The sequence below is a fragment of the Strigops habroptila genome, chromosome 2 (genome assembly GCF_004027225.2).
Source record: "Strigops habroptila isolate Jane chromosome 2, bStrHab1.2.pri, whole genome shotgun sequence".
NCBI lineage: Eukaryota > Metazoa > Chordata > Aves > Psittaciformes > Psittacidae > Strigops > Strigops habroptila.
In genome coordinates, this window is record NC_044278.2 from 71,303,093 (window position 1) to 71,329,434 (window position 26,342).

The 26,342-nt window shown below is 35.5% G+C and overlaps 1 protein-coding gene across 4 annotated transcripts in view; it reads left to right on the forward strand.

The window, feature by feature from the left end:
- UGGT2 (UDP-glucose glycoprotein glucosyltransferase 2) overlaps positions 1-26,342 on the forward strand; it is an 82,765-nt gene that overhangs the window by 36,207 nt on the left and 20,216 nt on the right. For all 4 annotated transcript variants that reach the window (XM_030477919.1, XM_030477921.1, XM_030477922.1 and 1 more), the window contains exons 13-26: positions 808-927; positions 2,949-3,034; positions 5,575-5,710; positions 8,173-8,304; positions 9,699-9,863; positions 10,293-10,416; positions 10,494-10,592; positions 12,077-12,171; positions 14,793-14,999; positions 16,237-16,368; positions 18,314-18,441; positions 20,348-20,443; positions 22,161-22,263; positions 24,716-24,795. In XM_030477919.1, the coding sequence (XP_030333779.1) occupies positions 808-927; positions 2,949-3,034; positions 5,575-5,710; positions 8,173-8,304; positions 9,699-9,863; positions 10,293-10,416; positions 10,494-10,592; positions 12,077-12,171; positions 14,793-14,999; positions 16,237-16,368; positions 18,314-18,441; positions 20,348-20,443; positions 22,161-22,263; positions 24,716-24,795 (1,703 nt within the window). The remainder of the gene's footprint in view (positions 1-807; positions 928-2,948; positions 3,035-5,574; positions 5,711-8,172; positions 8,305-9,698; positions 9,864-10,292; positions 10,417-10,493; positions 10,593-12,076; positions 12,172-14,792; positions 15,000-16,236; positions 16,369-18,313; positions 18,442-20,347; positions 20,444-22,160; positions 22,264-24,715; positions 24,796-26,342) is intronic.

Consider the following 26,342-nt stretch of genomic DNA (forward strand, 5'->3'; position numbering starts at 1 on the left):
GATGTTTAAATGAAAAGAGAAATATATCTAAGAGTACTTGCATACTCACAGCTATAGAATTTGATTTTACAGCAATTAATCTAGTTACAGAGTATCTTCATATTATGCAGGGCTGCTAAATGTTCTTCAGAAGTATGATAGGTGGATAATGATAAATTGTGGACAGCTTAAATATTTTGTTTCTAATTGTCCAATGACTCTGCTTTTTTCTGCTGTTCAATATTTATACAGTTTTCATTACAAAGGTTATATGCCAGTGGAAAAGACACTAAAATACTAATTTTCTTCAGCTTGAAAGAACCATATATTCATTCTTCTGTTTGCCAAGGCTTGCACAGAAAACAGTAGAGGAACAAATTAGCCATATATTCATTAGTTATTTTGATAGAGCTAAAGTGCTGCTGCTGCAGGCTATAGATAAATACTGTGTTTGTCTTAGAAGATGGTTATGGTGTGTTACACATACCTTTGTGATATGTTGTTTTGACCTTTGTATTGTGAAAGTAGTTTCCACACTTGAAAAAACTGTTTTATTCACATCCTGATGCAGAGTTCAAATGGTCTTTTTCCTTCTTCATCCATTATTAGTTTTATTATGTATGGCAAATAAAAACCCCAAACAGTTGGATTGAAAAGAAAAAAATATTAATTTTAGAAGCTATTTACTATTACTGTTTAAGAAAAAAGCAAACCAACTTTTTACTCTTTCTAGGTTTTGATGTGTTTTAGAATATCTTTACTTACACATACATATTTTACTCAATGTTTAATGTGTGTTTGTTAAATGGCTGCCTTTTTTTGTTTTAGTGGATTAATAACATAGAGCAAGACTACAGCTATAGCACATGGCCTGCAAGCTATCAAGAACTGCTAAAACCTGCATTTCCTGGTGTTATACAGCAGATTAGACGCAATTTATATAATTTGGTGAGTTTGGAGAACTTGGGTTTTTTTGCATAGTGCAAATACTAATATGTGAACAGATAATTTATTGAAAAAATACACATGCTGTATTCATTGTGAAGGTTCGTATTTCACGTTTTCTGTGTGGGTCTGCTAATAGTAATAGAAATCATTTTGTATAGTGAGTCATATGTGATTATTAGTCTGATTTCCAGAAGTGGACTTAAGCACAGTTGTGTCAGGAGCTTTTCTTACTACGTATAGTTAATTCACTACTATCAATTAATTTTCTTCATAGTACACTACTTAGAGTAGGCAATGATAACTGTCCTTGTTTTAGAGATGGTAAAATGAGGTGCAAAAAGATTTAAAATATAAAGCATACTCATTCCGAATGTCTTGTAGCCTAATATTTCATCTGTACGTAGTATTCTATATCACTTAGTAGGCTAAGGAAACAGCTATTGCTGATTTAAATTGGGATTTAAATTACAAAAGGTAATTGTATGAATCATAGAATGGTTTGGGTTGGAAGGGGCCTTAAAGATAATCCCATTCCAACCCCCATGTTTCTTTTGGTGCAGCCCGGGATACAGTTGGTTTTCTGGGCTGCGAGCACACACTGTCAGCTCATGTCCAGATTTTTATCCAGCACCTCTAAGTCCTTCTGCTCAAGGCTGCTCTCAATCGCTTCATCCCCCAGCCTGTATTCATACCAAGGGTTTCCCAGACCCAGGTGCAGGACCTTGCACTTGGCCTAGTTAAACCCCATGAGGTTCACGTGGGCCCACTTCTCAAGCTTGTCCAGGTCCCTCTGAATGGCAACACATCCCTCAGGCATATCAACCGCGTCACTTGCCTTGGTGTCATCCACACACTTGCTGAGGGTACATTTGATCCCACTGTCTGTGTCATCGATGAATATGTTAAGCAGTACTGTTCCCAACATGGACCCCTGAGGGACACAACTTTGCACTGATCTCCATCCAGACATTGACCTGTTGACCACTATTCTCTGGATGTGACCATACGGCCAATTCCTTATCCACCAAATAGTCCATCTATCAAATCCATCTCTCACCAACTTAGAGAGAAGGATGTTGTGGGGGGCTGTGTCAAAGGCCCTTACAGAAGTCCAGAGAGATGACATCCATAGCTTTTCCCTTGGCCATTGATGTAGTCATGATGTAGTCATGACATGAAGCTCAGTATATAAAAAGACGACTAAAGTACAAGCAGTATGTAATAGAGAAATGTATGTTTATAATGAATCATGTGTCTAATATGAGGTAGATTGCATTCAAAGTTAAATATTGTTGAATATTTAATATATTTGAATATATAATAACAGCTAGATTATAGAAATCTATAATATATTTAACTATAATCCAAGGGAGAGGGAGTGTTCAAACTTTCTAAAATTATTCTGCTGCATTTCAGTTACTTTAGCAAAATTATTATCAATTCTGAGGGGAGTTGCAGCACATAAAGCTGAATAAATGAGATATCGATGTCATAATTAAGTCGACATAAGGATAATCTGCCTATGCAGACAGATCCCAGTTATGTGAGACAGGAAGGAAGAATTCTTTCCCAATGCTCCACTTTTTAATTAAAAAGTTTTGAGTCAATATGTTCTGTTTATTTGTTTTAGTCTGGTTTTCATAGCAGAAGAGAGTTAGTTGAAAGAAGTAATGTGAAAAACAGCATTGGATCCTTTTTAATTAAATATCAAGTCCCTTAATAAAAACAAAGTATTGACATGGAGTCTTTTAAAAGACAGTAGTGATAGCACTTCATTTGAAGGTCAATATATGGTTAAATCCTATTTTCAGTATTTGGTCCAAATTCAGTAATTCTGAAGTTATTTTCATTTATACTCTTAATGTTTTCTTACAATGAATGCCCTAAGAAACTGAAAATAGTTGGGGCACACAGCTCCTTTGGAAATTTCTGTTCTGTTCTTACATTTTATGTCTGAAAAAAGAATAAAAAAATGACATCAAGAATAAATATTGGCTGTGTATTATGTTTTCTCTTCTTAGGTACTTTTTATTGATCCTGTCCAAGAAGATACAGGTGATTATATGAAACTGGCAGAATTATTTTATCATCATAATGTACCCCTTAGGTAAGGAAGACTAAAAGTCTTGAAGAAAAGTCTTAAAAGACAGTTGATTTCCTTTTTTTTCTTTTTCATCTTCTGTTCTGCTAGGCAAAGATGTGAATTCAAATGAAGGCCAGTGCAGCAGCATTCTAGTCAGACACACTGGTTACCCACTTCTATTAAGCTTACCTGAGTATTAAGTATTCTTAAGCAAATAGGTTGCAAGGGATTACGTACCTGAGTGTGTGGAAAACGAGCTACAGAAGTCTGATAAAAGTTACCTTGTCAAATAGTCCCACTGGATGCCCATGTGAAGATGAATTCTAAGCAAAATGTGCTATATGTAAAACAGGATTCAAGGGCATTTTGAATTTAGCTCTTTCAACTGAGGTTGCTTCACATGATTTTGTTTTTATATAAATACTTGAAAAACAAAGCAAGATTATCCTCACCAAGTTTTGAATTTCAAAAAATCAGTTGTCTGAGGCTGAATTGGTCATCATTTGAGAGACACTTCTGGTAAAGAATATGGTTGACCTGAGATGCCTACTTTAATTAAAAATGCACTGCTCTGAGAAGTGCCTGTTTATTTCCACAGCCAATGAAAGAAGAGAAGGGCATCCAAACTAGATCTAAGGTTCAGCAAGATGAATTCCATGTTAAATATTTAAAATCTTCCTGTGAAACAGCTTTTTGTTTCCTCAATAAATTACAGGGTTTTAATTTTCCTTTAAAATTATGATAGTTCTGGTCATTGTTTGTTTTTTCTTTGTGTTTTATCTTCTAATGATAAAAAAAGTAACAGAGGACAGATGTTAGTTACCTGTGCATTTTATCACTATTGTTAGTACCTGGGAGACAACACTACTTCAGTCCTTGAGGAGAGTATAGCCTAGAACCTAATTTGCCTTTTCTAATAAATAGCAGCGTAAGATAAGCCAAACTGGGTCAGGCTAAAGGTCCATTTAGGTCAGTCTGTCTGTAACAAGCCACAAGGAGCTGTCTAGGTGTGATAAAAGAACAGAGCAACCAGGTACTTTGCCCAACTATTTTCCTGTCCTTTGTGCATTTGGAGATCAAAGAATTCCAGACTCGGATGTAATTTCTAAATATTTAGCAACCCTCAATGGGTTTCTCTTCCATAAACTTTTCTGGTTTCCCCTTGCATTCATGTAAAGTTTTAGCACCCCCAGTAGCTTTTTCCAGGTTTTTTCACAGTTGAACTATGTGGCGTATGAAGAACCACTTTGTTTGTTTTGAGACAGACTTTCAACAGCTTAATTTGCAGTCTCCGTAGCCCTTATAATTGGGAATGAAACTAAGCAGTCTCTCCTGCTTCTCCAGATGCCAGTTATGATTTTATAAAGCTCTGCCATATTCAACCACAGTCATATCTTTCCCCAGGTTACTAGTTATTCCTTGCCTGGAAGCTGTTCCAAAGGTTATTTTGTTTTCCGAGTTGTCCTTCTCTGAACTTCCTTAGTTTAAATATAACTTCTCTGAGGTGAGAGAGCAACAGCAGTGTACACAGTATTCAAGATGTGGACAAGCCATGGAGTCTATACTGTTGTATAATATTTTGCTTTGCTGACTGTTCCTGCAGTACCCAGATGACACACAACTTCAGGACAAGTTATTTACGATAATAAGAAATGTGAAAAATGGGAGAAGCCATTAATTGTAGACCATCTTTATGCATTAATTATGATTTATATATTTTTAGGAAAGTTGCTGTATTTCTTGCTTTCCTCTATCCTTTGATCTGATGTACAACTGATTATGTCATAGAATCATAGAATGGTTTGGATTGGAAGGGACCTTAAAGATCGTCTATTTCCAAGCCCCCTGCCGTAGGAAGGGACACCTTCCACTAGACCAGGTTGCTCAAAGCTCCGTCCTTGGGGCTGGCCTTGAACCTGGCCTTGAACACTACCAGGGTTGGGACAGCCACAACTTCTCTGGGCAGCCTGTGGTAAATGTGTTAAAATCTGTGTGACCAGAAAATGAATGGTGGTGCAAGGGTGGGGAAGGACCCAGAAGGTAGAAAAGGCAAAAGAAGGGCTAGTAAGAATGGCATGTATTGATGACAGGACATCAAGACCCCAGCATGTCTACATGCAGCTGCTCAAGACACCCATTTCAGGAAAAATATAAGACAGACAGTGGCCAGACTAAAACAAAGACTTAAGCATTCAAGAGATGATGGCAGGAATGTAAGGAATGTCATAACCTTCAGACAGGTAAGGAGAGAAAGGGCTGTGAGTAAATCCTAGTGATTTACAGAAATCTTAATTATAGTCAGCTTTAAATGGTAGAAAAGGCATATCTAAAATCAGTACATAGTTGGTAACCTAAGCATAATCTGGGAGACCTGATGAAGACTGCATAGCTGGCATCCTCAGTGTCATCACACACAGTCATGGCACCACCACCTGAGTAGTTCATCCCTACGTGCTGGACAGATTACTTGACCACAAATGTCTTGTTCTTCTATTGTCAGTATTAGAATGTGTGTGAAACTGATATTATTTTAAAATGTGTGAACTCTTTTTGTTTGTTTATAGAATTGGATTTGTTTTCATTTTAAATACAAAAGAAGAAATTGATGGAAATGAAGATGCTGGAGTAGCTCTTTGGAGAACTTTTAATTACATTGCAGAGGAATCTGACACCTCTCAAGCCTTTACCTCAATAATTAATGTGAGTGCTTTCACAATAAATCACCTTTTACTTATTACTTCTGTTTCTATATAGTTAAGATTTTGCTACCTTATGACAACTTGATAAGTTTGCATTTACTGTACATGGAAGTAAAATATTGAAAACATGTCTATCATTGATAGGCTATAGAATGATTTGCAGAAATTGTTTCCTCTTCCAGGATCCAGGATGACTTGCTGTTGTCATTTTACCTGTCTACAGCCTTTCTTCAAGAATTTAAAAAAGTAGATGCATGCCTTACACCTTTTAGTATTTTCTTGTGAAAAGTGATTCTGTATTATTGTGCTGACGACACCAAGCTGTGTGGTTCGGTTGATATGCTGGAGGGAAGGGATGCCATCCAGAGGGACCTTGACACGCTTGAGAGGTGGGCCGATGCCAACCTTATGAAGTTTAACCAAGCCAAGTGCAAGGTCCTACACCTGGGTCGGGGCAATCCCAGGCACTGCTACAGGTTGGGCAGAGAAGAGATTCAGAGCAGCCCTGCGGAGAGGAACTTGGGGATGCTGGTTGATGAGAAACTGAACACGAGCCAGCAGTGTGCGCTTGCAGCCCAGAAACCAACCGTATCCTGGGCTGCATCAAAAGAAGCGTGACCAGCAGGTCAAAGGAGGTGATCCTGCCCCTCTACTCTGCTCTTGTGAGACCTCCCTTGGAGTACTGTGTACAGTTCTGGTGTCCTCAACATAAAAAGGACATGGAGCTGTTGGAGCAAGTCCAGAGGAGGGCCATGAGGATGATAAGAGGGCTGGAGCACCTCCCGTATGAAGACAGACTGAGAGAGTTGGGGCTGTTCAGCCTGGAGAAGAGAAGGCTGAGTGGAGACCTCATAGCAGCCTTCCAGTATCTGAAGGGGGCCTATAACGATGCTGGGGAGGGACTCTTTGTTAGGGGCTGTAGTGGTAGGACAAGGGATAATGGCTTCAAACTTTAACAGGGGACATTCAGGTTAGATATAAGGAAGAAGTTCTTTACAGTGAGGGTGGTGAGGCACTGGAATGGGTTTCCCAGGAAGTTGTGAATGCTCCGTCCCTGGCAGTGTTCAAGGCCAGATTGGACAGAGCCTTGGGTGACATGGTTTAGTGCGACGTGTCCCTGCCCATGGCAGGGAGTCTGGAACTAGATGATCTTAAGGTCCTTTCCAACCCTAACGATTCTGTTATTCTATGATTATTTGTGTTAAGATGATGTGGTTGTCTTTGTGTTCTGTATCTCTTGGAGTACAGGCATTTTAATATCACTTTGGCAGTCCTATAAGCTTTGAAAAACCCTTGGTTGTTTTCTAGTTTAGAAAGTGAAACAGAGTAAGGTAGTTCTTTTTTGCTCATGTTTGAGCTGTTTGTGGGTGTAGAAAACATAGAAATATTCCAGGCTTGCAGCTTAATGAATGAGACTGGTTTTCTGGGTGAGAGAATGCAGGTTTGTGTAAAGACAGTTGTTTCAGAGGTGGGAGATGAATGGAGGGAAATAAAGTGAGCAGTCTATGTGAAGACTCTGCAGGCAAAATTATATCAGAGAATATTGTATTAATACATAATTTTTTTTTCTTACTTCTGTTTTCTGTCATTCTGTTCAGAATGCCTAGAGACTAATGTCATGGACAAACGCAGAGAGCTTAAGATGAAAGGAATTGAGGTAACTAGGAGTATCTTGGAAGAGAAATAGAAATCCAAAAGTGTTAGGGAGCTGATACTCATGTGTGACTATTATCCATGACCAGACGACAAAATGTCGATTTAGAGTGCTCTTTAAAATGTTGTGTTCCTCTGTTTACTTTGTTTCGTAATATAAAGAGGAGGGAATGATAAATATAATTTAAAGTTAACAAAAATAGAATCAATAGAATACAGGGTTGAGCTGTTCAGAGCTGTAGAGAGAAATGTATTATTCCTCATTTGAAAAGAAATAGATTGAAAAATTTTGACTTCAAATTTCTTTTGTAGGTTTGATGAAAGTAATAAAATTTTATGCAATGAAATAAAATAGCATTGGTAAGGAAAAATTATCACCATAGGAATAAGTATCACTGACTAATTCAGGCTTGGATTCATCCCATATAGCTTCAGGTAACTACCCATGGTTAGGTAGTTTATAGTAAGAATTTAAATTCCTTCTCTAATCAGTGGAGAGAAATAACCTTTCACATTCAGCTCACATAACTGTATTTCTTTTGCCACTTCAGATTTAGACTAAAAGTATAATAATAGATTAATCAGAACAGTGCTCTGATGGAAAATTGTGCATATGTGTGATGATGATAATTACTAAAGCAATATAAAAAATGCAGTATAGCAATAAAACCAGTGTAAAAGTATACCAATATAAAAGTTACTGGAGCACTATAAAAAGATATTATGTGTTTTTTTATTTTTATTAATTTAGTTATATTATGATTGACAATTTATTATATTTTTTTATTATTTCTGTTACAATTCTTACAGATGTACCATGAAGTGAAAGATGGAAATGTTCTAACAGTAAATCACGTGAAAGATGTTCTTAGAAGAGAATACCCACATGCTGATGTTCAGAGCATACTAGATGTTGATTCTGAATATGATGAAGGGAGAAAGGTATGTTGAGAGGAGTGGTAAGAAATACTGCAGTACACAATTAATTGCATTTGCTAAGCTGAAAGATTGCTAAATATTAAAGCAAGTACGTACAGTACCTTTGAGTCAGAATTTTTCTTCATCCACCATTCAGTCATTAGTGGAACTGTTGAAAGTGTTTCTGCATTACTACTCTCTTAAAATTTACTATTGCCTGCTGCATTCAGGAGCATAAGTTTTTTTTCTAGTAAGAATGTCAAGGGGCCTGTCTTGGACTTCAAAAATAATTTACCTGTGTTGTCTTGGTGAGAAGCCTGTCTTCTAGGCAAATCATTGTTTTCTTTAATTACACTTTCTGGTTATAATTTCCCTTGGGAAAGACATCTTTCTTTTGATTTAAAGAGAAGACATTTTCATCTATAATTGATTATGTAGACAATTTTCTTCTGGAATACATATATAAAAACACTGTTTTCCTTCATGTGACTTCAGCCATGCCATCTATACAGGTTTGTGTTTCTGATACACGCCATCCATTTTATTTATTTCCTTTTAAAATTTGGTATATAACATATACTATCTTTCATTAAAAAGGTACTTTTTGCCTTACACCGCTTGCTCCTCACTGAGTTGCATGGAGGCTTTGTATGGAAGGGTAGTTTGAATCTGCCCTGGAAACCTCTAGATACGCTATAGGGAGGAAACCTTCCTATATTGAATATTAAAGGAAGAAAAATAGACAGCCACCAGGAGGAAGCTCCCTGTACCAGCAGGAACATTGAGACTGTGATGAAGATCAGGGAGGAGAGAGTGAGATGACAGAAAGATGAATGCATAGATACTACCATAGAGTAGCTGTCATCGTGAAAGTGACAATGGCAGAAAACATGAAAGGATGCAGAATAGGAAGGAGGAATTACTCGTAATAAATTTGTATTCATTTGTCATGCTGAATTTTCTCTGAGGAAAAATCAGCTTGTTCTGTTTTCTTATCAAATAAGGCTTTGCTTCTGAACATAAAAGCCTTTTGAGTTTGAGGGGGCTTTCTTTGGGGAAAAGGTCTTATTTATCCATCTGAAACTGACTGTCTTAAGGTCTTTCTCCAATGTTATTTACTTAATATTTTTTGCTAAGAATGTTAATCAAAATAAGATTCCCATCAAGATGATAAAACAAAAGTTTTAAACCACCATATATGGATCTATAATTTCTTTTGTCATTCTATTTGAGAAATGAGTCCCATGTGTCCTGTTTGCCTTCCAAACATTTCCTGTTTTGTCCCTGCTACTCATGAGAAGCTGTGACAGTGAATAGTGCTTGGAGATCAGAGTTCATGGTCTCTTGAGACTAGTTTAATTTTTTGCGAAAGTCAGCCACAGTCTTATTTAATCCTGTGATATTTCTGATATGATCAGGCAGGAGCAACTTTTTATAAAAAGAGTGGCCTGGGTCCATTGCCTCAAGCTCTGTTTAATGGCGTGCCCTTTAACAGAAAAGAGATGGATGCTGCAGAGTTAGAGACAATTATTCTTCAGAAGATTATTGATGCCACCGGAATCTTCCAGAGGGCAGTGTTCATGGTATGTTTAACATTTCTGAATGAATGCAAGATGAAATATACAGCAATGAATCATTTGAGTCATGTTTATATATTTTTTTATAATGAGATGGCTTGAAATTAATAATATCACAAGTGAAATTACATTGTTACATTAATTGTTAGTCGTGGTTTTGAACAAGTGTATTTAGATTATACAAGACTGAAGGATCAACTTGTAGTAATTATACGGAATTTTTCAATCAGAGCCTGAGAATGTACTGCAATTGTTCATTGAAGGATGTCTATCTGCTATTTTGAAATACTATCAGTATAATATTTATATGTTTTTGACTTGTCCATAAGTTGGTGTATATAGAAGCTTTAATCTCAATTGAAAGATTATACAAATACGTGGTCTTTTTTGTCTTGAAACTAAAAGTACAGATCTAATTTTTCTCTCTTACTACAGGGTTTGTTAAATGATCATATAAATGCAATGGATTTTCTTATGGATCAGCACAATGTAGTTTCCCGTATAAACCCCACTATTCTTGGAGCAGAGAAAAGATACATACATTTCAGATCCACATCTGGTAACTACTTTGCTCAGATTGACTATCATTATGATTTTCCATGTTACGAAGTCTAACATGTATTTTGTATTTTGCAGTTCCATTTGATGTGGACGACTTCTCTACTTTCTCTTTTTTGGACTCACAAGATAAAAGTGCTGTAATTTCAGACAGCATGAAGTATTTAACAAAAAAGGGTATATTCATTTTCTATATAGGTGTTATATTTATTCATATATGTGGGCATTACAAATTGTTGTAATTTGCCAGTAAAATATCCCAAGTAAGTAAGTACCTCAAGGATCACATGTAAATAAATAAATTTCTGATATCTCAGTATCTTCTTTCAGGAAACAGATCATATCCTTATATTATAAACATAATTAACAGGATAGTTATTCTAGATTTTGTGGTTTTAAAATGGGATGTATGATGTGGCTAGTTGTTTTTTGGTTTACAGGCATGAAGTTTTGTAAGACTTCTGCAGTTTCCATACTAACATGGTTTTACTTGAGGATGTTAAAGAGACTATATTCAGTTTTTAAGTGACTCGTAGTTGCAGCATTATCAAGCGAAGAACGTATAGTCTTTATAATATCTATACCAAAATTGGGCATTTCTGCAATGTAAGGGATAATTGATTTCATGCATTATTAGCAGTATTTATTTATGCAGTAATCTTTACTTATTCCATTATCAGGAAGAAATGCCATACACTTATTTTTCTTTAAAATAAAATTATTTGACTCTATTTGATTATGTCTACAACCACAAAGACATCCCAGCTAGTTATCAAATGATAACTGGCTTTCAGTCTGAAAGCTCATTTCTAAGATTCAGATCTCTTGTGTAAAACCCATAACCTTTAAGCTGGAATGTCCATTTCAAATCTGTCTTCTCTAGACCACAGCAACACTCAATAATAACCTCTTCCTAGAATCTCAGCAGAACATTGTAAAATTCCCATTGATACGTATTACCTTTTAGGGGATGTATCATAGACCTGAGTACACTGATATTCGTCTACAGATAATTTTGCAAAATTTTTCATGTACCGTTGCCCCCTATGAAGAATAAAGAACAGGACACTATAGACCAAGAAAAAGGGGAATTATCTGCATATAAACCTATATAGTAGGTTACTTTTTTTGACTGTATTTAGTATATTCCTGTTTGTGTGCAGAAATGGTAAGTTTTGTACTGCCTTTGGTTAAAGGACTCTCCGTTTGCTGACAGGGAAAGTGAATGGCCTAACTCATCTTAATTTTTTTCGTTTCTGACTATATGACCAGCCTCCATCAAATGTTCAAAAGAAACCTCTGATAAAGCAGGTCATGTTAATTGGAGCTAGCTTACAATTTAGGGCCATCTTGTTTCAGTGATACAACAAGAAGTTAGCTATTTTAGTGACTCATATTAACAAATAATAGTGACTCATATTAACATGAGTTAATGAGTTAATATGGTCCTCATATATATAGTGACTCATATTAACATGCTAAACTACCTCCTAAGAATTTTATTTCAATTCAGAAGGCGAAAGGTTCTGATGTGGCAAAAATTAGTCTTACAGTTGAAGTCAGAAAACGTACACATGAACTTCAGAATCTCAAAGAAAATTAATTTATTATTTATGAGAAGATTCTCCGGAATGTAAAGCAGGATTATCTTTAATTTTCAGATGAAGATGTATTATATGCTGTTACTATCTGGATTGTTGCTGATTTTGATAAGCCAGCTGGGAGACGACTGCTTTCTAATGCCTTGAAAAGCCTGGTGAGTTTCTAACAGCTTTTATTAAGATAGCAATTATGAATATGTACTTAACACCACTGTGGACGTTCAAAAATTATACTCTTAAATAAAGGTGTAACAATTTTTTTGTGGGTCAGGTGCAGACTTACATGATTGTTCTTTCATTTTGCTCTACTCTACTGCAGCACTGGCATCTTACACGCCTGTAAATTATCATTTAGTTTATGGATTCCCATTTCTTCCCAATTACAGACTTTCTCCCATGAGGTAACTTCGTGTGTTACCTGGGCCAAGGAAGTTAGGATAATGTGTAATGCCTAATGTGAACCATTATGCAGTGTTTTGTATTGCATGTCGTAGCTGTGGCCATGAAGTAACCTTTTTTTCACATCCTGTTTGTATCCTTCTGAGATAGATTAGCTTTTTTTAATTTGTATTTTAATATGCTAGGAGGATTATACACATTTATGAGTTTGCTTCAGTTCCTCAGTATTAATAATAGGACTTAGAGTATACAAGTAAATGTCATGTAAATATAAATGACAAAAAAAACCTCACCTCAGTTCTGGGGAGATTAGAAGAGTAATTAGACTAAAATTGGGAAAACATCTAGATTTAACTAATTAGGAATGAAACAGGAACCATCCTAAGGGAATTATAAAATTGGTATGTTGCAGGGAGCATGTGATACCAAATACGTCTTTAAAAGTAAGCTTAAAAAACTGCAAAGAGGAATATGCAGTACAAGTCCTTGTTACAGAAAAACATTTCATTTATCTGACTGCTAGATCTGTGACCCGAGCTTGACAGATGTATTCCCTCTGTCGTTTTACTTTTTTACCCCTTCAGCAGAGAAAATATGCCATAGGTCCCAATTAGGAAGTGAGAACTGTCTGGTCAAGCCCCCATGTGTTAGTGAGGAGAATCTAGGAAAAACATTAGAAAAAGCCATTCTGAATAAGGTTTGCTGGATCTTCTATGAAATGGTTTGTTGTTTTTTTTTTAATTGGTTATCTTAATTCTGATTCATAGATTTGATTTAGATAAACCTCATATAAACTGCTTGGTTTAGTCATTTCCAAGTTTCATGACGAAGACAAAAAATACAGTATTTTTTTAAAAAGTCCATTGCTTTGTATGGAGGTTCTCTACTCCTTTCCAGTCCCTCTAGTCTGTCAGATCAGGGTCTAGGAGAATTTCTGATAGGTAGAGAACTGGCACAGACACATCTTGCACATGACTGCCATTGGCATTGGAAGAAAAGCATGCAAGAATCTGGGAGGGGAAGTGGCTGAAGGAAACTGACTTTTAACTATTCCAGTTAATACATAATATTTCAAAAACTACCAATATATTTTTACTTCATTTGTAAAAACTAGAGATGTCTTAGCTGGAAGAGACCTCTGGAGGCATCTAGTTTGGCCTCCCACTCCAACTGGGATTATTCTCAACATTAGATCAGGTCAGCTGTAGGTTTGTCTGAAGAAGTCCTGAAAATCTCCAAGGTGGCAACTGTGTTGCTTCACTTGACAATTTGTTCTGGTGTTGCACTACCTTCCTAGTGTAGTTTTTCCTGCCAGGCCAAAATTTGTGGCAGGCCACAAATTACCCCTTGTTATACTTCTTGCCACTACTATGAGGAGTTTGGTCCTCTCGTGTTTTCCTCTCACCATGAAGTAGTTGTTGGTTGCTATTAGCATTCTAGGTAGCCTCCTCTTTGCCAGACTGAGCAAGCGCAGCTTCTTCAATGCCTCCTCACAGGCACTTGGGGCCTATTACTACTATTTGGTATAGACCTTTCCGAAGCTTCTCCAGCATCAAAATGCCCTTACTGCACTGGGGGGACCAAAACCAGGCCAGCAGTCCAAGTGCAGCCTCACAAGTACTGAGTAGAGGAAAGAACTTCCCTGGATTGGTTTGCTGTATGCCTCATAATGTAGCCTAGTGCGCCGCCTATCTTCTTTCCAGCAAGAACACCCTTCTCAGGAACAGTTTAAAGTACACGTTTTCAAACTTTTCTAATAAATGTTTTAACAAAACTTTTCTCAAGAGCTGCAATTTAAAGTTTGCAGCTTAAATATGTTGAATACCAGTGATAACATTCCTTATTTGTGTATTCTTTACTGCAGTAGTGTTCATTTACCTTTTCTTCAGCTAGTGATGCTATTTGATCATACTTTAGAATCATCACTAGTAAAATTTAAGTGGCATCACTAGACTTTCCTGCTATTAAGATTAAAGTGGTGAGTGGATAAATTTTCTTGTATTTATTTTCTGCTTTATTTGATAGTTTTTGAAAAACAGAAAAACATCTACAAAGGCAGTTCTGAAGTCTGTAAATTAATGCTTGTGTATGTCCTTAAAATGTAAAAATGTTAAAAATATGCTTCTGCAGAATATTCTATAAAAAAACAATCTTCCGTTTAAAATACATATTATGGAATAGGTAAATCCTTACTAATAACATTTTTACTCCTAGTTAAAGTTCCGAATTAGGCATTGATGTCTGTTTTCTAAAGCCGAAGAGCTGCAATAATTTAAATACTTAAGGACATTTCACAAAACTATAATAGATATGAATACATTAGGTAACAGCAGATGGAACTGTAAAATTGTGTATTATTCTGTATTTTTCTTCACAGAAAACAAGCAGTCATACACGAGTTGGGATTTTGAACAATCCTTCATCAAAAATAAGGGAAGATAACACAGCCATTGCAAGAGGAATTTTGACTGCTTTTCTAACCCAAAACAACAGCAATTTAAAAAGTTTTCTAAGTAAACTCAGTAAGGAAGAGACAGCAAAATCCCTTGCTGCTGGAACTAAAATTGCTAAATTCCTTGTCCCAGTGAGTGCAAAATCAATTAGTCTGCTTTCTTTTTCATTTCACGTGTATTTTGCTGTAAGGAGATGTTGAGACTAACAGTGTTTGGCCAGATGCTCTGAAGTTTATAACCCTTGTACAGTTTCTGCTCAAGCAGATTTGAGTTTTTGACAACTTGTATGTGAGGAAAGAATAGGGGATTTCTTTAAAGGAAGAAAATATGAGAGTACTAAAAAATACAGAGTACCGATACTGGGTTATTGAGACAAATAGTTTAGTTTTTAATTGTTGATTATTTTTTTAAAACTCTCCCTCATGAATTAAGACTTCAGAAGTAACTGTTGACCTTGCTGTTGTGGTTGCAAGCAGTAATAGGCACAGACTGAAGACGTTGAAGTTAATGAGCATTGTATACTTCTGGCTAGTATTTTCTGGTGTGTTTCTATGAAAATTCATTGGTTTAAAATACAAATGTTGCCGATTTCAAAGTTCACATGTAAAGTGGAGCTGAGTTGTCAAATAACAGCTGCAAACTACAGTTTTTGTTTCACATGGAGCTATAAATTTTAGTATTTTTAAATAGAAAGATTTGGAAGACTCAGAGAACTTGCTGGCATCATATTGGAAAACTGATTGGGTCATGCTCTTATTTCATTGTCTAATAAATTTTGAATGGCGTAAAGGCAGCTGATTAAGCAGTGTATTATCTGAATTAGTCTTATCTGCTTGGTCTGTGTGTTTCTAATAAAGAAATGCATATCAGCAGCATTTAATACTGCAAGATAATTTTGACAGGTGAGGCACAGTGCCACTGTAAGCATGGCTAAGTTCCAGCATTTTTTTTTCCCCACTTTGAACGTTGATCTGTTATGTGTCTTACTGGATGATATTTGCTACCCCAAGACATGTTAAAATGGTATCCAATGACCCCATTAAAATGACTGTTATGTTTTTACAGTGTTATGGACTTTTTTTATACCTTTTTCCTAAAAGTTTTTTCATGCAGCTATGTTCTGGATCATAGAAAAAGTGTTTAACCTCAGGCTCAGCTTTCTTCTCATGGTTATTCGCAGTTTCCCAAAGGTAAAAACTGCACACTAACTAGTTGGGAGACTGTGGCTTCATACCATCAGTCGTGTACTTACACTAGAGCTGAGGTTGTTGTTATGTTACCACATAACTTGAAGAAAATCTTTGATTACCTCAGCTATTACAAAATCTATTTTTGCCGAAATCATCTCATGCTTTACCTTTGCTTTAGGGAATGGATGACAATACTTTTGAGAAGAAGTACAACACTTTAGGACTGGATATTATTAAAACCCACCAGATGTTCTGCCGGGAGGTTCTTAAGCTGCTTCCTGGGCAAATGGCTGTTGTAAGCAATGGCAGGGTAAGAAAGAAATTAAGTCATCTCTCAGTCTTTCTGTAGATATTTACTTCCTGGAACTTCAGTTTCAAGGTAAAGAAAATGCATTATATTGATTTCCCACTTATTCAGTCTGTTGTTAGAGAATGGTATGAATGTTTGCCTTTGTTTTTATTTTGTTTTACTCCTAATGTGTTTATTATCTCTGTTCCATTGAAGCTACTATGTACATATGTCCCACAGCTATTTAAGAGTTAATCCTACAGAATTCTTTAAATATGTTAATATTTAATGCATTACACATGAAATTTAATAATATTTTTTGATCCTGAAGTTACCTATATTTTACACATTTGAAATAGGATAAAATACAGCTTATGTAATTAAAAAAAAAATAAATACATTGACTGGGGTGGTATTTCAAGCTGTAAAAACCCAAATTGTTTATAAGTATTAAATCATTAGTCTTAAGTCTTAGTATTCAAATAAAGGTACAGTATGTTTGTTGTTTCAGTTTCTTGTATGTATATTCTGAAACCAATAGCCTTACAGTTGCTATAGCTGAACTGTGATTAAAAACCAGAATATTGGGTTCAGTATTTAGTACTTGTTAGTGACAGTCAATACCTTACATTACAGATACAGTTTATTCGTACTACGCTTTGAGTTATCTCTTTTCTATTTTGTATGTATTCCTCTACCATTAGAAAAAAATAGAGGTGTGTGTTGGCATGTCGTTCCTGGAAACTCTCTTTAAATTGTCGTCTTAGTTGCTCTTGTGCATCCTGAATGGCTTCTGAGATACAACTGAAATACCAGTAACAAACCCACAGAAAGCATTTTTGTTGATGAAGCACAGAAGAATTGTGTTGGCTTTTTTGTTCTCTCCCCCCACCCCCAATATGCAATGTTATTTTATAAATGGTTGTTACTGTATTCCATGCCTAAAAAAGCTCAAATAATGTCATATTTTAAGTTTGGAGGAAATAAGTTCCTTTAAAATACTTGGATAAATTTGATAATATATATTCATCTATCTGAAAGTGTGTTTTCACTTTAAAAGATTACTTTTAAAAAAGATGTGGGATATCCTTCATTTCTATCCTTGCTATTTCAGCACTGAAGTTTTGTATTTATGAGCAAATTTTTTTTTTTCTAAGTACGACTTCTACAAAAGTAGCATGCTATTTCATAATCACATTATGGTTTTCTCTGTCTCATGCATCATTAAAATTAATTATTCAAAAGTGTAATTTTATTAGATAACCTCTCATTTCTAGGAAGAAGTTGAATTTTGGGAGAGGGGGGCTGAACACCAAACATATGTCATGATATTCTACATCCTGGGAACCCTTTAGGCTCTCAAAGTTGACTTCGGTCATTTTAGCCTGGTGGACTATGAGTAGGAAATCCAAACATCCTAAAGGCTATTTTCTGGGACTTCAAGGCACCTTCTTCTCCTTCAGATACCAAAAAAAGTAGTTCTGTTTCTTTTCTCTGGATATACTGCTTTTCTCATCCTTTGCTGTTTTCTTCCTTTCTATCCTTTCTGCTTCATCTGAGAAACCTTGAGAAATAAAGACTCTGTGTTTACTGAATTAAACAACTAAAGAGAGTGGTTGGCAGATATTAATTGGAATTTCAGTTTAAAATAACTTAGATTTGTTATTTCTAAATAGTGTGGTCCTTTACATAGGTATATATAATGAAAAATATAATGGATATTTCCATTGCTGCTGTTCTTTGTGATTTATAATTAACTGTAATTACATAACTGTAAAAACCTAATCCTGTATAGTTACTATACAGTTTAGTAATATATAATTAATAATATTGATGCATAGAGTGCTGGGGGGGTGTGTGCATATTGAATATTGTTTATTCATTCAAAATTTTAGTATATTTTTGCTTACAAAAGAAATATCATTGGGACATTCTATGCTTAGTAACGTTTTTTTCTCTATCTAAGGTACTAGGTCCTTTAGATGAAAATGAATTTTATGCAGAAGACTTTAATTTGTTGGAAAAGATAACATATAGTACCTCAGCAGAGAAGATTAAAGCTGTTGTCAAAGAGATGGGAAACAGTAGTAAAAGGTAAAATTCCTTTGCATTTTGAGGCTTTATAATATACTGCCTTCTTTATTGCCTATGACAAATTAATAAGCCTTTTGCATGGGAAATACAAAGGTTCAAATATATAGTCATAGTACTCTTCATACTCTATACTTAAATATATACATGCTAAATGCAGTTAAAGTGTTTGTTGTTTGCATGCTATATATTTGCTATCTTCTTACTTAGCATCTGAGTACTTCTATATAGACAAGTTTAACTGTCCCTCATTTCCTTTTTAGCATTTCCCTGACAGGCTTAGTATACTTACTTACTCAAACCCTTGCTCTATTTTCTAGAAGAAACGGCACATCTGCTGAATTTTGCATCACCATTATGCTTGGCTAATTATGCTATTTAACATAGTTTTCCATTGTATATATAAACTGTATGTGTTGGATTTCAACTGCATGTGTCATTTACCCTGCAGCTGACAGCCTCTTTGCTACCTCCTTGTTATTCGAGAGACATGTACCTTTTTATCATTGGTCATATGTGTGATGAGGCTAAGGCATAAAAGAGATCATTGTGTGTCCAAAGAATTAGATCTGTGTTCTCTCCAACTTGCCTCATAACATTGTGCAGACCTGCTAAATTACTCCAAATACTTTATCTACTTTCACTGTACCAAAAGATGAATACAGCTAACTGTAAACAATACCTATTAGCTTTTGTTTACTTGAGAGTAATTATAATGATAATAAGCTTGATAAAATCCAATGCATCTTAAAACCACAATATCTGAGTATTGATATTTGAAGTGAGAAAGTTCATTGTCTTTGGAATCATTAGAAAAGGAGCCTGTAGAGGTGTGGGCAATGTGGCGTTCTGACACCTTGCTAGACAACATTCACACATCTGTTAATTGAAGAGATGTAAAGATGAGTTCTATCCAGATTTTAATCTAAGGATCTAGTTTGCATTCAAAGAAAAGAGCAAAATTATATTATTTTTGCAATGTCTATTGACTTTCTATGTCTAAGTATTATTTCTGTTATCTGGAAGGACTGGTACAACTGGAAGAATAACTACCAGAAAAACAAAATCAAGAAGAGGTAGAAATATCAAGGAGATAACTAGTGAGAGGCAAAATCTATTTAATCAAATGTTAAGACTTAGTGACACTGAAATAGAGCTATCAGGGGCTGCAGTGGTAGGACAAGGGGTAATGGGTTCAAACTAAAGCAGGGGAAGTTCAGGTTAGATATAAGGAAGAAGTTCTTTACTGTGAGGGTGGTGAGGCACTGGAACAGGTTGCCCAAAGCAGTGGTAAATGCTCCATCCCTGGCAGTGTTCAAGGCAAGGTTAGATGGAGCCTTGGGCAACACGGTTTAGTGTGAGGTGTCCCTGCCCATGGCAGGGAGGTTGGAACTAGATGATCGTAAGGTCCTTTCCAACCCAAACCATTCTATGATTCTATACTAAAGTTTCTGAGGAAATTCCAGTAAAAAATAAAAAAACATAGAATGATTTGGGTTGGAAGGGACCTTAATCATCTAGTTCCAACCCTCTGTCATGGGCAGGGACATCTTCCACTAGACCAGGTTGCTCAAATAAAGAGACCAGAATGCTCAATAAAGAGCTATAAATGTCAGTAGATTGCACCATGCAAACCGTGAGGCTGAATGGCAATTCTGCTAGTTCTGCATCACTTAATTTTTAAAAGTGTACAATTCACAAACTCTAAGGCACTAGTGGTTCTTGGTTACTGTTGTGCTAAAGGTTTTATTCAAAGCTGCAAATCTTGAGGTGACAATCATTTTAAAGAGTCCAGGTTTGGGATGTGGGCTTTTAAAATATCCCTTATGCAGACAGACATACATTAAAATGTGAATGTTTTACTCCTTTTCTAATGAAAAACAAATTATATGTGCCTGACTTACTATAGTGGCAGTGATTTGATTATGAAAATAGATGCCCTACTGTCATCTTTGCCGAAAACAGAGATGAGACAGGATGTTGAATTGCTCAAAGAACAGCATAGGTAAGTTCTCTTTGTCATGATATTGCGCTTATAATGTTTTAAAATTAAAATGTACTGATTACAACATAATGTCTTCAGAAACTTGAGTAAGCATTCCAGTTTTAAAAGAAGTTGTTGATTCTATGGTTGTATGAACAACCTGTTCATCTGCTCTAGCATAAATAAAGTAATTAGAAATACCTAATGATTTTCCAGTCTTATCGTTTGCTGAAAAAAGTGTTCATTTGGTGTGAATAGAAGTGGTGATCTGCCGTTAAAAAACTTGGAGTTCATACATTTACTAAAATGTTAGAGAGAGTTTCACAGATTTGAGCTAAAAGAAGTCCCCACTAATTTTCATGTAGAAAACTCTAGCACAGCTGTTTCTATTTGTGTATCTTGAGTACTATTGTCAAGACTTATGCTTATATCTGTATAAGTTTGTGACTTAGCAGTGTCATTCTTGACCATAGCTAAATACAGAGCTAGTACAACTAAATTGCATTCAAATCAAATTAGTAGGGCTTATTGGCACCTAATTCCTTAAGAAAACCTGAACAGACTGTCATCGTCCAGCAGACTTGAACTTGGTGAGCTCATATTAGCATCATTTGTGTACTTGTATGTTGGCTCCTTGTGTTTCTGATACTAGATTTAGAAAGTGAATATGCCCTAAGCATCATCTTTTGTTGTCATCGATAATGAATGAGACCTAAAATACCAAGATGCGCATCTGTGAATCCTGTCCTCTTTGTAATGGGATACTAACTGGATTTAATTTAAGCTTAGCTGGGGTAAGCTTTCTGAAGCAGACAGGTACATTTTTTTAAAAGAACGTAATATAAGAACTATAATCAAAATAAAAAATCTTTGCTATTTTCAAATGCCTGCTAGTTTTTATTGGTAAAAGTGCTGTAGTGTGCTCTGCCAATGGGCTGGCCCTGTTGTTGAATATACAAAGAATGAAACGACTATAGCAGTATAGCAGTATACAGTAGTCTGTTTTAAATGGCTAACACCTTTTCCAAAGTTATACTAATATGAGTCAATACTATGCTACATACTGGGGGGAGTTTGACTCTCTAATGGTAGTCATATTTCTAGGTATATGTTTTGTGGAAAACAAGTTCAGATAGTCCATTTTGTGTATTTACAGCATGTTTTTCAGTGAGGTTTACTGACATTTCCTTCCTGTAGATGCAGAGTACTTTAGGTACTTTCTGACTTAGTCTAATCAAGTTTATCAGACTAAATTATTTTCTGGAATGCATAAAGCTAATCCAGTCTATCAAGTTTCACACTTCTTGGATGCTGTTTTTCCCCACTGTTTTTTTCAAACTGTGGCACTGCCAGCACTTGTCAAATCTGTGGCTTCTAGATATCAGTAAAGGAAACTGTAGACCAGTGACCAGAAGGCCATTTTTAAAAGGAAAACACACAGCAAAATTTTATTTGATTAATTTTGTTATGGGGTATGTATTTAATCAACAACCATTATGGATCTATGTAGATTAATGCTAAACCTTTAACTGCTGTTAATGTTTAGCTTTCTTAGTGACATCACAGAGAACAATAATGATTTCTGCTTGAAACAATGAAAACATCTTCATGAGCAGTAACATCTAAAGTGCCTCTGATATTACAAAGTCGTATCTAAAAAATGTTTCTTATTTCCACAAACACAGTTTAGAGTTTTCATGTCATTTATTTTCTCATACTGTGTTTATTTTTTTGCCAGTGTAGTAAAAGTCAATCCCCGACAGGAAGAACCATTCTGTGATGTTATTGCAATTGTGGATCCATTGACAAGAGAAGCACAGAAGATGGCTCACTTGCTAATTGTGAGATGGTGGTCATTTCTTTTAATTTGCATATTTGTTGCTAAACTTTTTTACTAAACTTTTTCTAATTTGCATGTACACTGTTGCAACAAGGTAGACAAAATTTAGGTATTTTAAAAATAGATATTTAGTTATTTAAATTCATATTTAAAAGTTGGGGAGGATCTAATTCATCATTGTAAGGACCTTATTTGCAAATAAAATTCAGATGGCGCAGGAACTGGACCTTTTAAAAGCGAGTCCATAAATGCTCTTTATAGTCCATAGAAGGAAAGGAGGAGATTGTCTGCATAATATAGAGGGAAAGGATCTCCCATCTCAAAATCTGAAGAGGCATATGCTTCTTTCCATTAAACCAGATCACCTTATTTTCCCATGTACCTAAATGAGGTGGTCTAAATCTGTCCCGTAATATCATCATAAGAAGATTGGACTATAAACCTTTCAGCTCTTGGAAGGGTATTTCTCAGTTGATTAATGCTACCAGGCATATCTAGAAGTCTTCCATTGTGTGTAGCTATTGATTGTCTAAAGAGTATCTGTCCTGAAAACATAGCTTCTAAAATGATTGTCTTTTTTCACTAGCTGCAGAATATCGCTCTACCTCAGGTTCCTTTATAGTTTCCCATAAAAATGTAAATTTTGTCTTCTCTTTATGGTCTGTTACAATTCTGAAGTCTGTAACTTGATTTTGGCTGCATCCTGTTTTATCTTTTTCTCTGCAGTAATTATGAAAGTTTCATAAATTCTTACATTGCTTTTTCTCCTTCCATTTTATATCCTCATATGCCTTTTCTATCAAATGTTGAAACATCCACTCACTCTTCATACATAGTAGTGAAGCAAAGTAAAACACTTTAAAAAAAAAAAATCATGAAAATTCTGATGTTTCAAGACTGAAATACTGCCTTTTCTCTAGAACCAGATCTTTCATTTCACCATTCCCAGTGAAAATGAAAGCTTGATACTACCAAATAAAAATATTTGCTAATGGGATGAATTTTTTGTCTTGCTTGAAGATAAAGTCCAATACAAGTTTACATCATTTTGGATGCAACATCTTTATTTGAGAAATAGTTTTCTTCAATGTTTAAAATTCTGGGTGTGTTTTAGTAGATGAGACCAGCTAGCACTGGTTACACATGATTTTTATTCCAAATAATAATTGCTTGAGTCACTTTGACCTCTGTTTTGATTTTGGAGGTCTTTAGCCCATGTAACATAATACTTTCCCTTGTTATGTTTCCAGTGCTGTTGGGTTCCCATTTCCTGCTTCTTCACTTGTCGTCACCCTTATGCCATTCCCTAGTCTTTGTTGTTTTTTCTCAGTAGTTTTTCAATGATGGTATTCAGGTGGCAGAAAGGATGGGAATGAGAAACTAGAGCAGAACAGGTCCCTAGGACTACACGAAGTTGTAGCACTATAGTGAAGAATATGTGTAGCCATGAGTTGAACTGCAGAAAGAAAAAAATGTTTATAGTAAAAGAGAGATTTAAGGATGACCATTGACTTGCTTTGTTCCAAATTTACTTGCTGCTACAGTAATTTTAGATTTTAGCCTTAGTGGTATCAGTATTTTAACTTAGCTTTAATACTTGCTTTTCTAATAATATCCATAAAGGTAGACACAGCTGCTTTATGCTTTTAAATAAGCACTTTGTATCAGAAACTACAGAAATGAAGATAATTCGATAAACTTTTTAAGAGTGCTTTAAGGAAATTAATAACCTTGTTAACTTTAAACAAAATAGATTGCTCACAAAAATAAGAAAAAAATGTTGTCCTAATATTATAGTTCTGATAAAATAGCATCCAGAAAATTAGTATTTTTAAAATGAACAGATGAAGAAACTGAGAAAGAAGTAGAAATGTTTTAGCTTGCTGGAATGTTTTGAAGTTGAGTGAATAGTTTAACACATCGTTAATCTACAGCTGACATTTAAAATTATTAACTAATTAAGTATTAAAATAATTCTGAGCTTTGCTTATGTATAACAATTTACTGTATACAACTATTTTAATAAGAGTGGAAGTCATTGTTTTAAGTTGCTTATTAATAAAACGCATGTGTTGTAGACTTTCAAGTGCTTTAAAATCTAGAAAATGCAATAGAAGAAAGGTGATAATATAATTTACTCAAGCATTGGAAAATAGGGATAGCTGCTCTTTAAAAAAATGCAACACTAGGGGAAAACATTAACATTTTGACTATTAAGAATATCATGTGCTAAATCATGCAGTTTTAGAAAAGGTCAGATCTTTATTTGGAATATCTGACAACATCCCTTAATACACAGATATATTTAGAACTTTAAAATGCTTGAGATTTCTACTGAAGCTTGAGAAGTGACAGCATGTCAGAAGGATAACTTAACTTAGTCTTATTTTCAAAGTTTGGTGATTACTAAGAACCATTTTTTACAGAGATCTTTTCTTTTTTTTTTTCTGTAGGTACTTAAAGACATCATCAATATGAAACTTAGGTTGTTTTTGAACTGCAGATCTAAGCTGTCAGAAGCACCTCTGAAGAGGTAGGTAGCTTATAGATTTTTCTTGCAAGTATATGATCTCATTCGGTTTGGAAAAACAGTGTTATCAGTGTATCTCCCTTTAAAAAGTAAAGAATGGTTTGTATTTCTGATTTCTTTTGTTGCAATAGTTATTTTATTTGAGTGGAAGTTGAATGTTACCAAAGCAGTTTGCACTTGTCTAGTGAAAAATTCTAAGGTGTCGAGCATGAGATCGTAGGGAAGTGATCTAATCCATCACATGCACCTCATAAGTAATGCTTAGAGAAGTCAGTGGAGAGTCTTTCATGCCTGTGGAAACGTGCAGAGGGAGATTGTTTGCCTAACTCGGTCACTTCGTATAGCCTACAGTCTCTGCAATGAATTTTACAGGTTAAGAGCACTTAAAAATGAAATTCATATGAGTAAATGTACAGTCTGCATTTGAGACCTCAGCATAATTCATTAATAATATTATACCCTGAAAGTACCTGTCTTAAATTTGAAATGTCTTTTAACTATCTGTGAAAAACAGGGTTCCCTAATTCAGTTATAGGTGCTTACACGGAAGTGAATTCCCCAGAAGGGATTCCTTTTCCTTTAAGTGAACTGTTTAAGCAATGCCATCCATTTGGCAGATATTTTACCTGTCTTACTACGAGAGAGGCCAGTAGTAGTGCCTGCCCTCTAGCCAGCAGACTAGAGAATTAATCACGTGCCCACAAAGCAGAAGTCCTTGCCCTTTCTATTTGGTCTGAGAGGAATTGAACTCACAAACTCACACCTCTTACACTGCATGAGAGTGTCTAAATTATCAATCTTCTGAGTGTCTTGTGCAAACCTTGTCATGATTGCTTTTAAAGCTAGGCACTTTGCAGGTGTTGGTGCCTGGTTCTTTCCCTGTGCCTGGGAGGGGTGAGAGGAAAAAGTATTCTGGCATCTGCCCTGTGGACAAGTATTTTTCTTGCAGCAATGGTTTTATATGAAATGCGTCCGTATACTAGCCCAAATAATTTGCGGGAAAGTTGTATTCCTCCTTACGAGTACAGACTTTCTTAACTTTTAACTTTTCATAGTAGTTAAATGTCCTGGTTTTTCCCCACATAGGAAGCACTCATTGCTTGCTGCTTTCACTCTCCATCTTCAGTGCTGTTCTTTTCTCTGTTCTGTTTCACCTCATTTTGTTGAATATCAATAGAGGGAGAAAGAAAATCATCATTATTTTGTTGTTGCAAGGAACCTGTACCTGTGGAATACATGGGGTAAGAGCTGGAAAGGAAGACCCTCTCCTTTCCTCTGCTCTCTGTCTTTGATGCTGCAAGTGTCAGGACCTGTTCCTAAAGACTCTTCTAGCAGAGATTAGTCCTGCTTAGTTTAGTGATACAGATTGTGAGAATTCAAGGTATTTCACAGTTAAGATGTTTAGATGCACCTCTTGGGTATTCACCTTTCCAGCCATTTAGAATGTTAATGGGAGCCATGCACTTTCACAGGAAAAAAATATCAAAAGTGAATAGGTATGTATTTATCTTCCAGCCCATTTGAGATGCTGTAGGCGTTGTCTGTCAGTA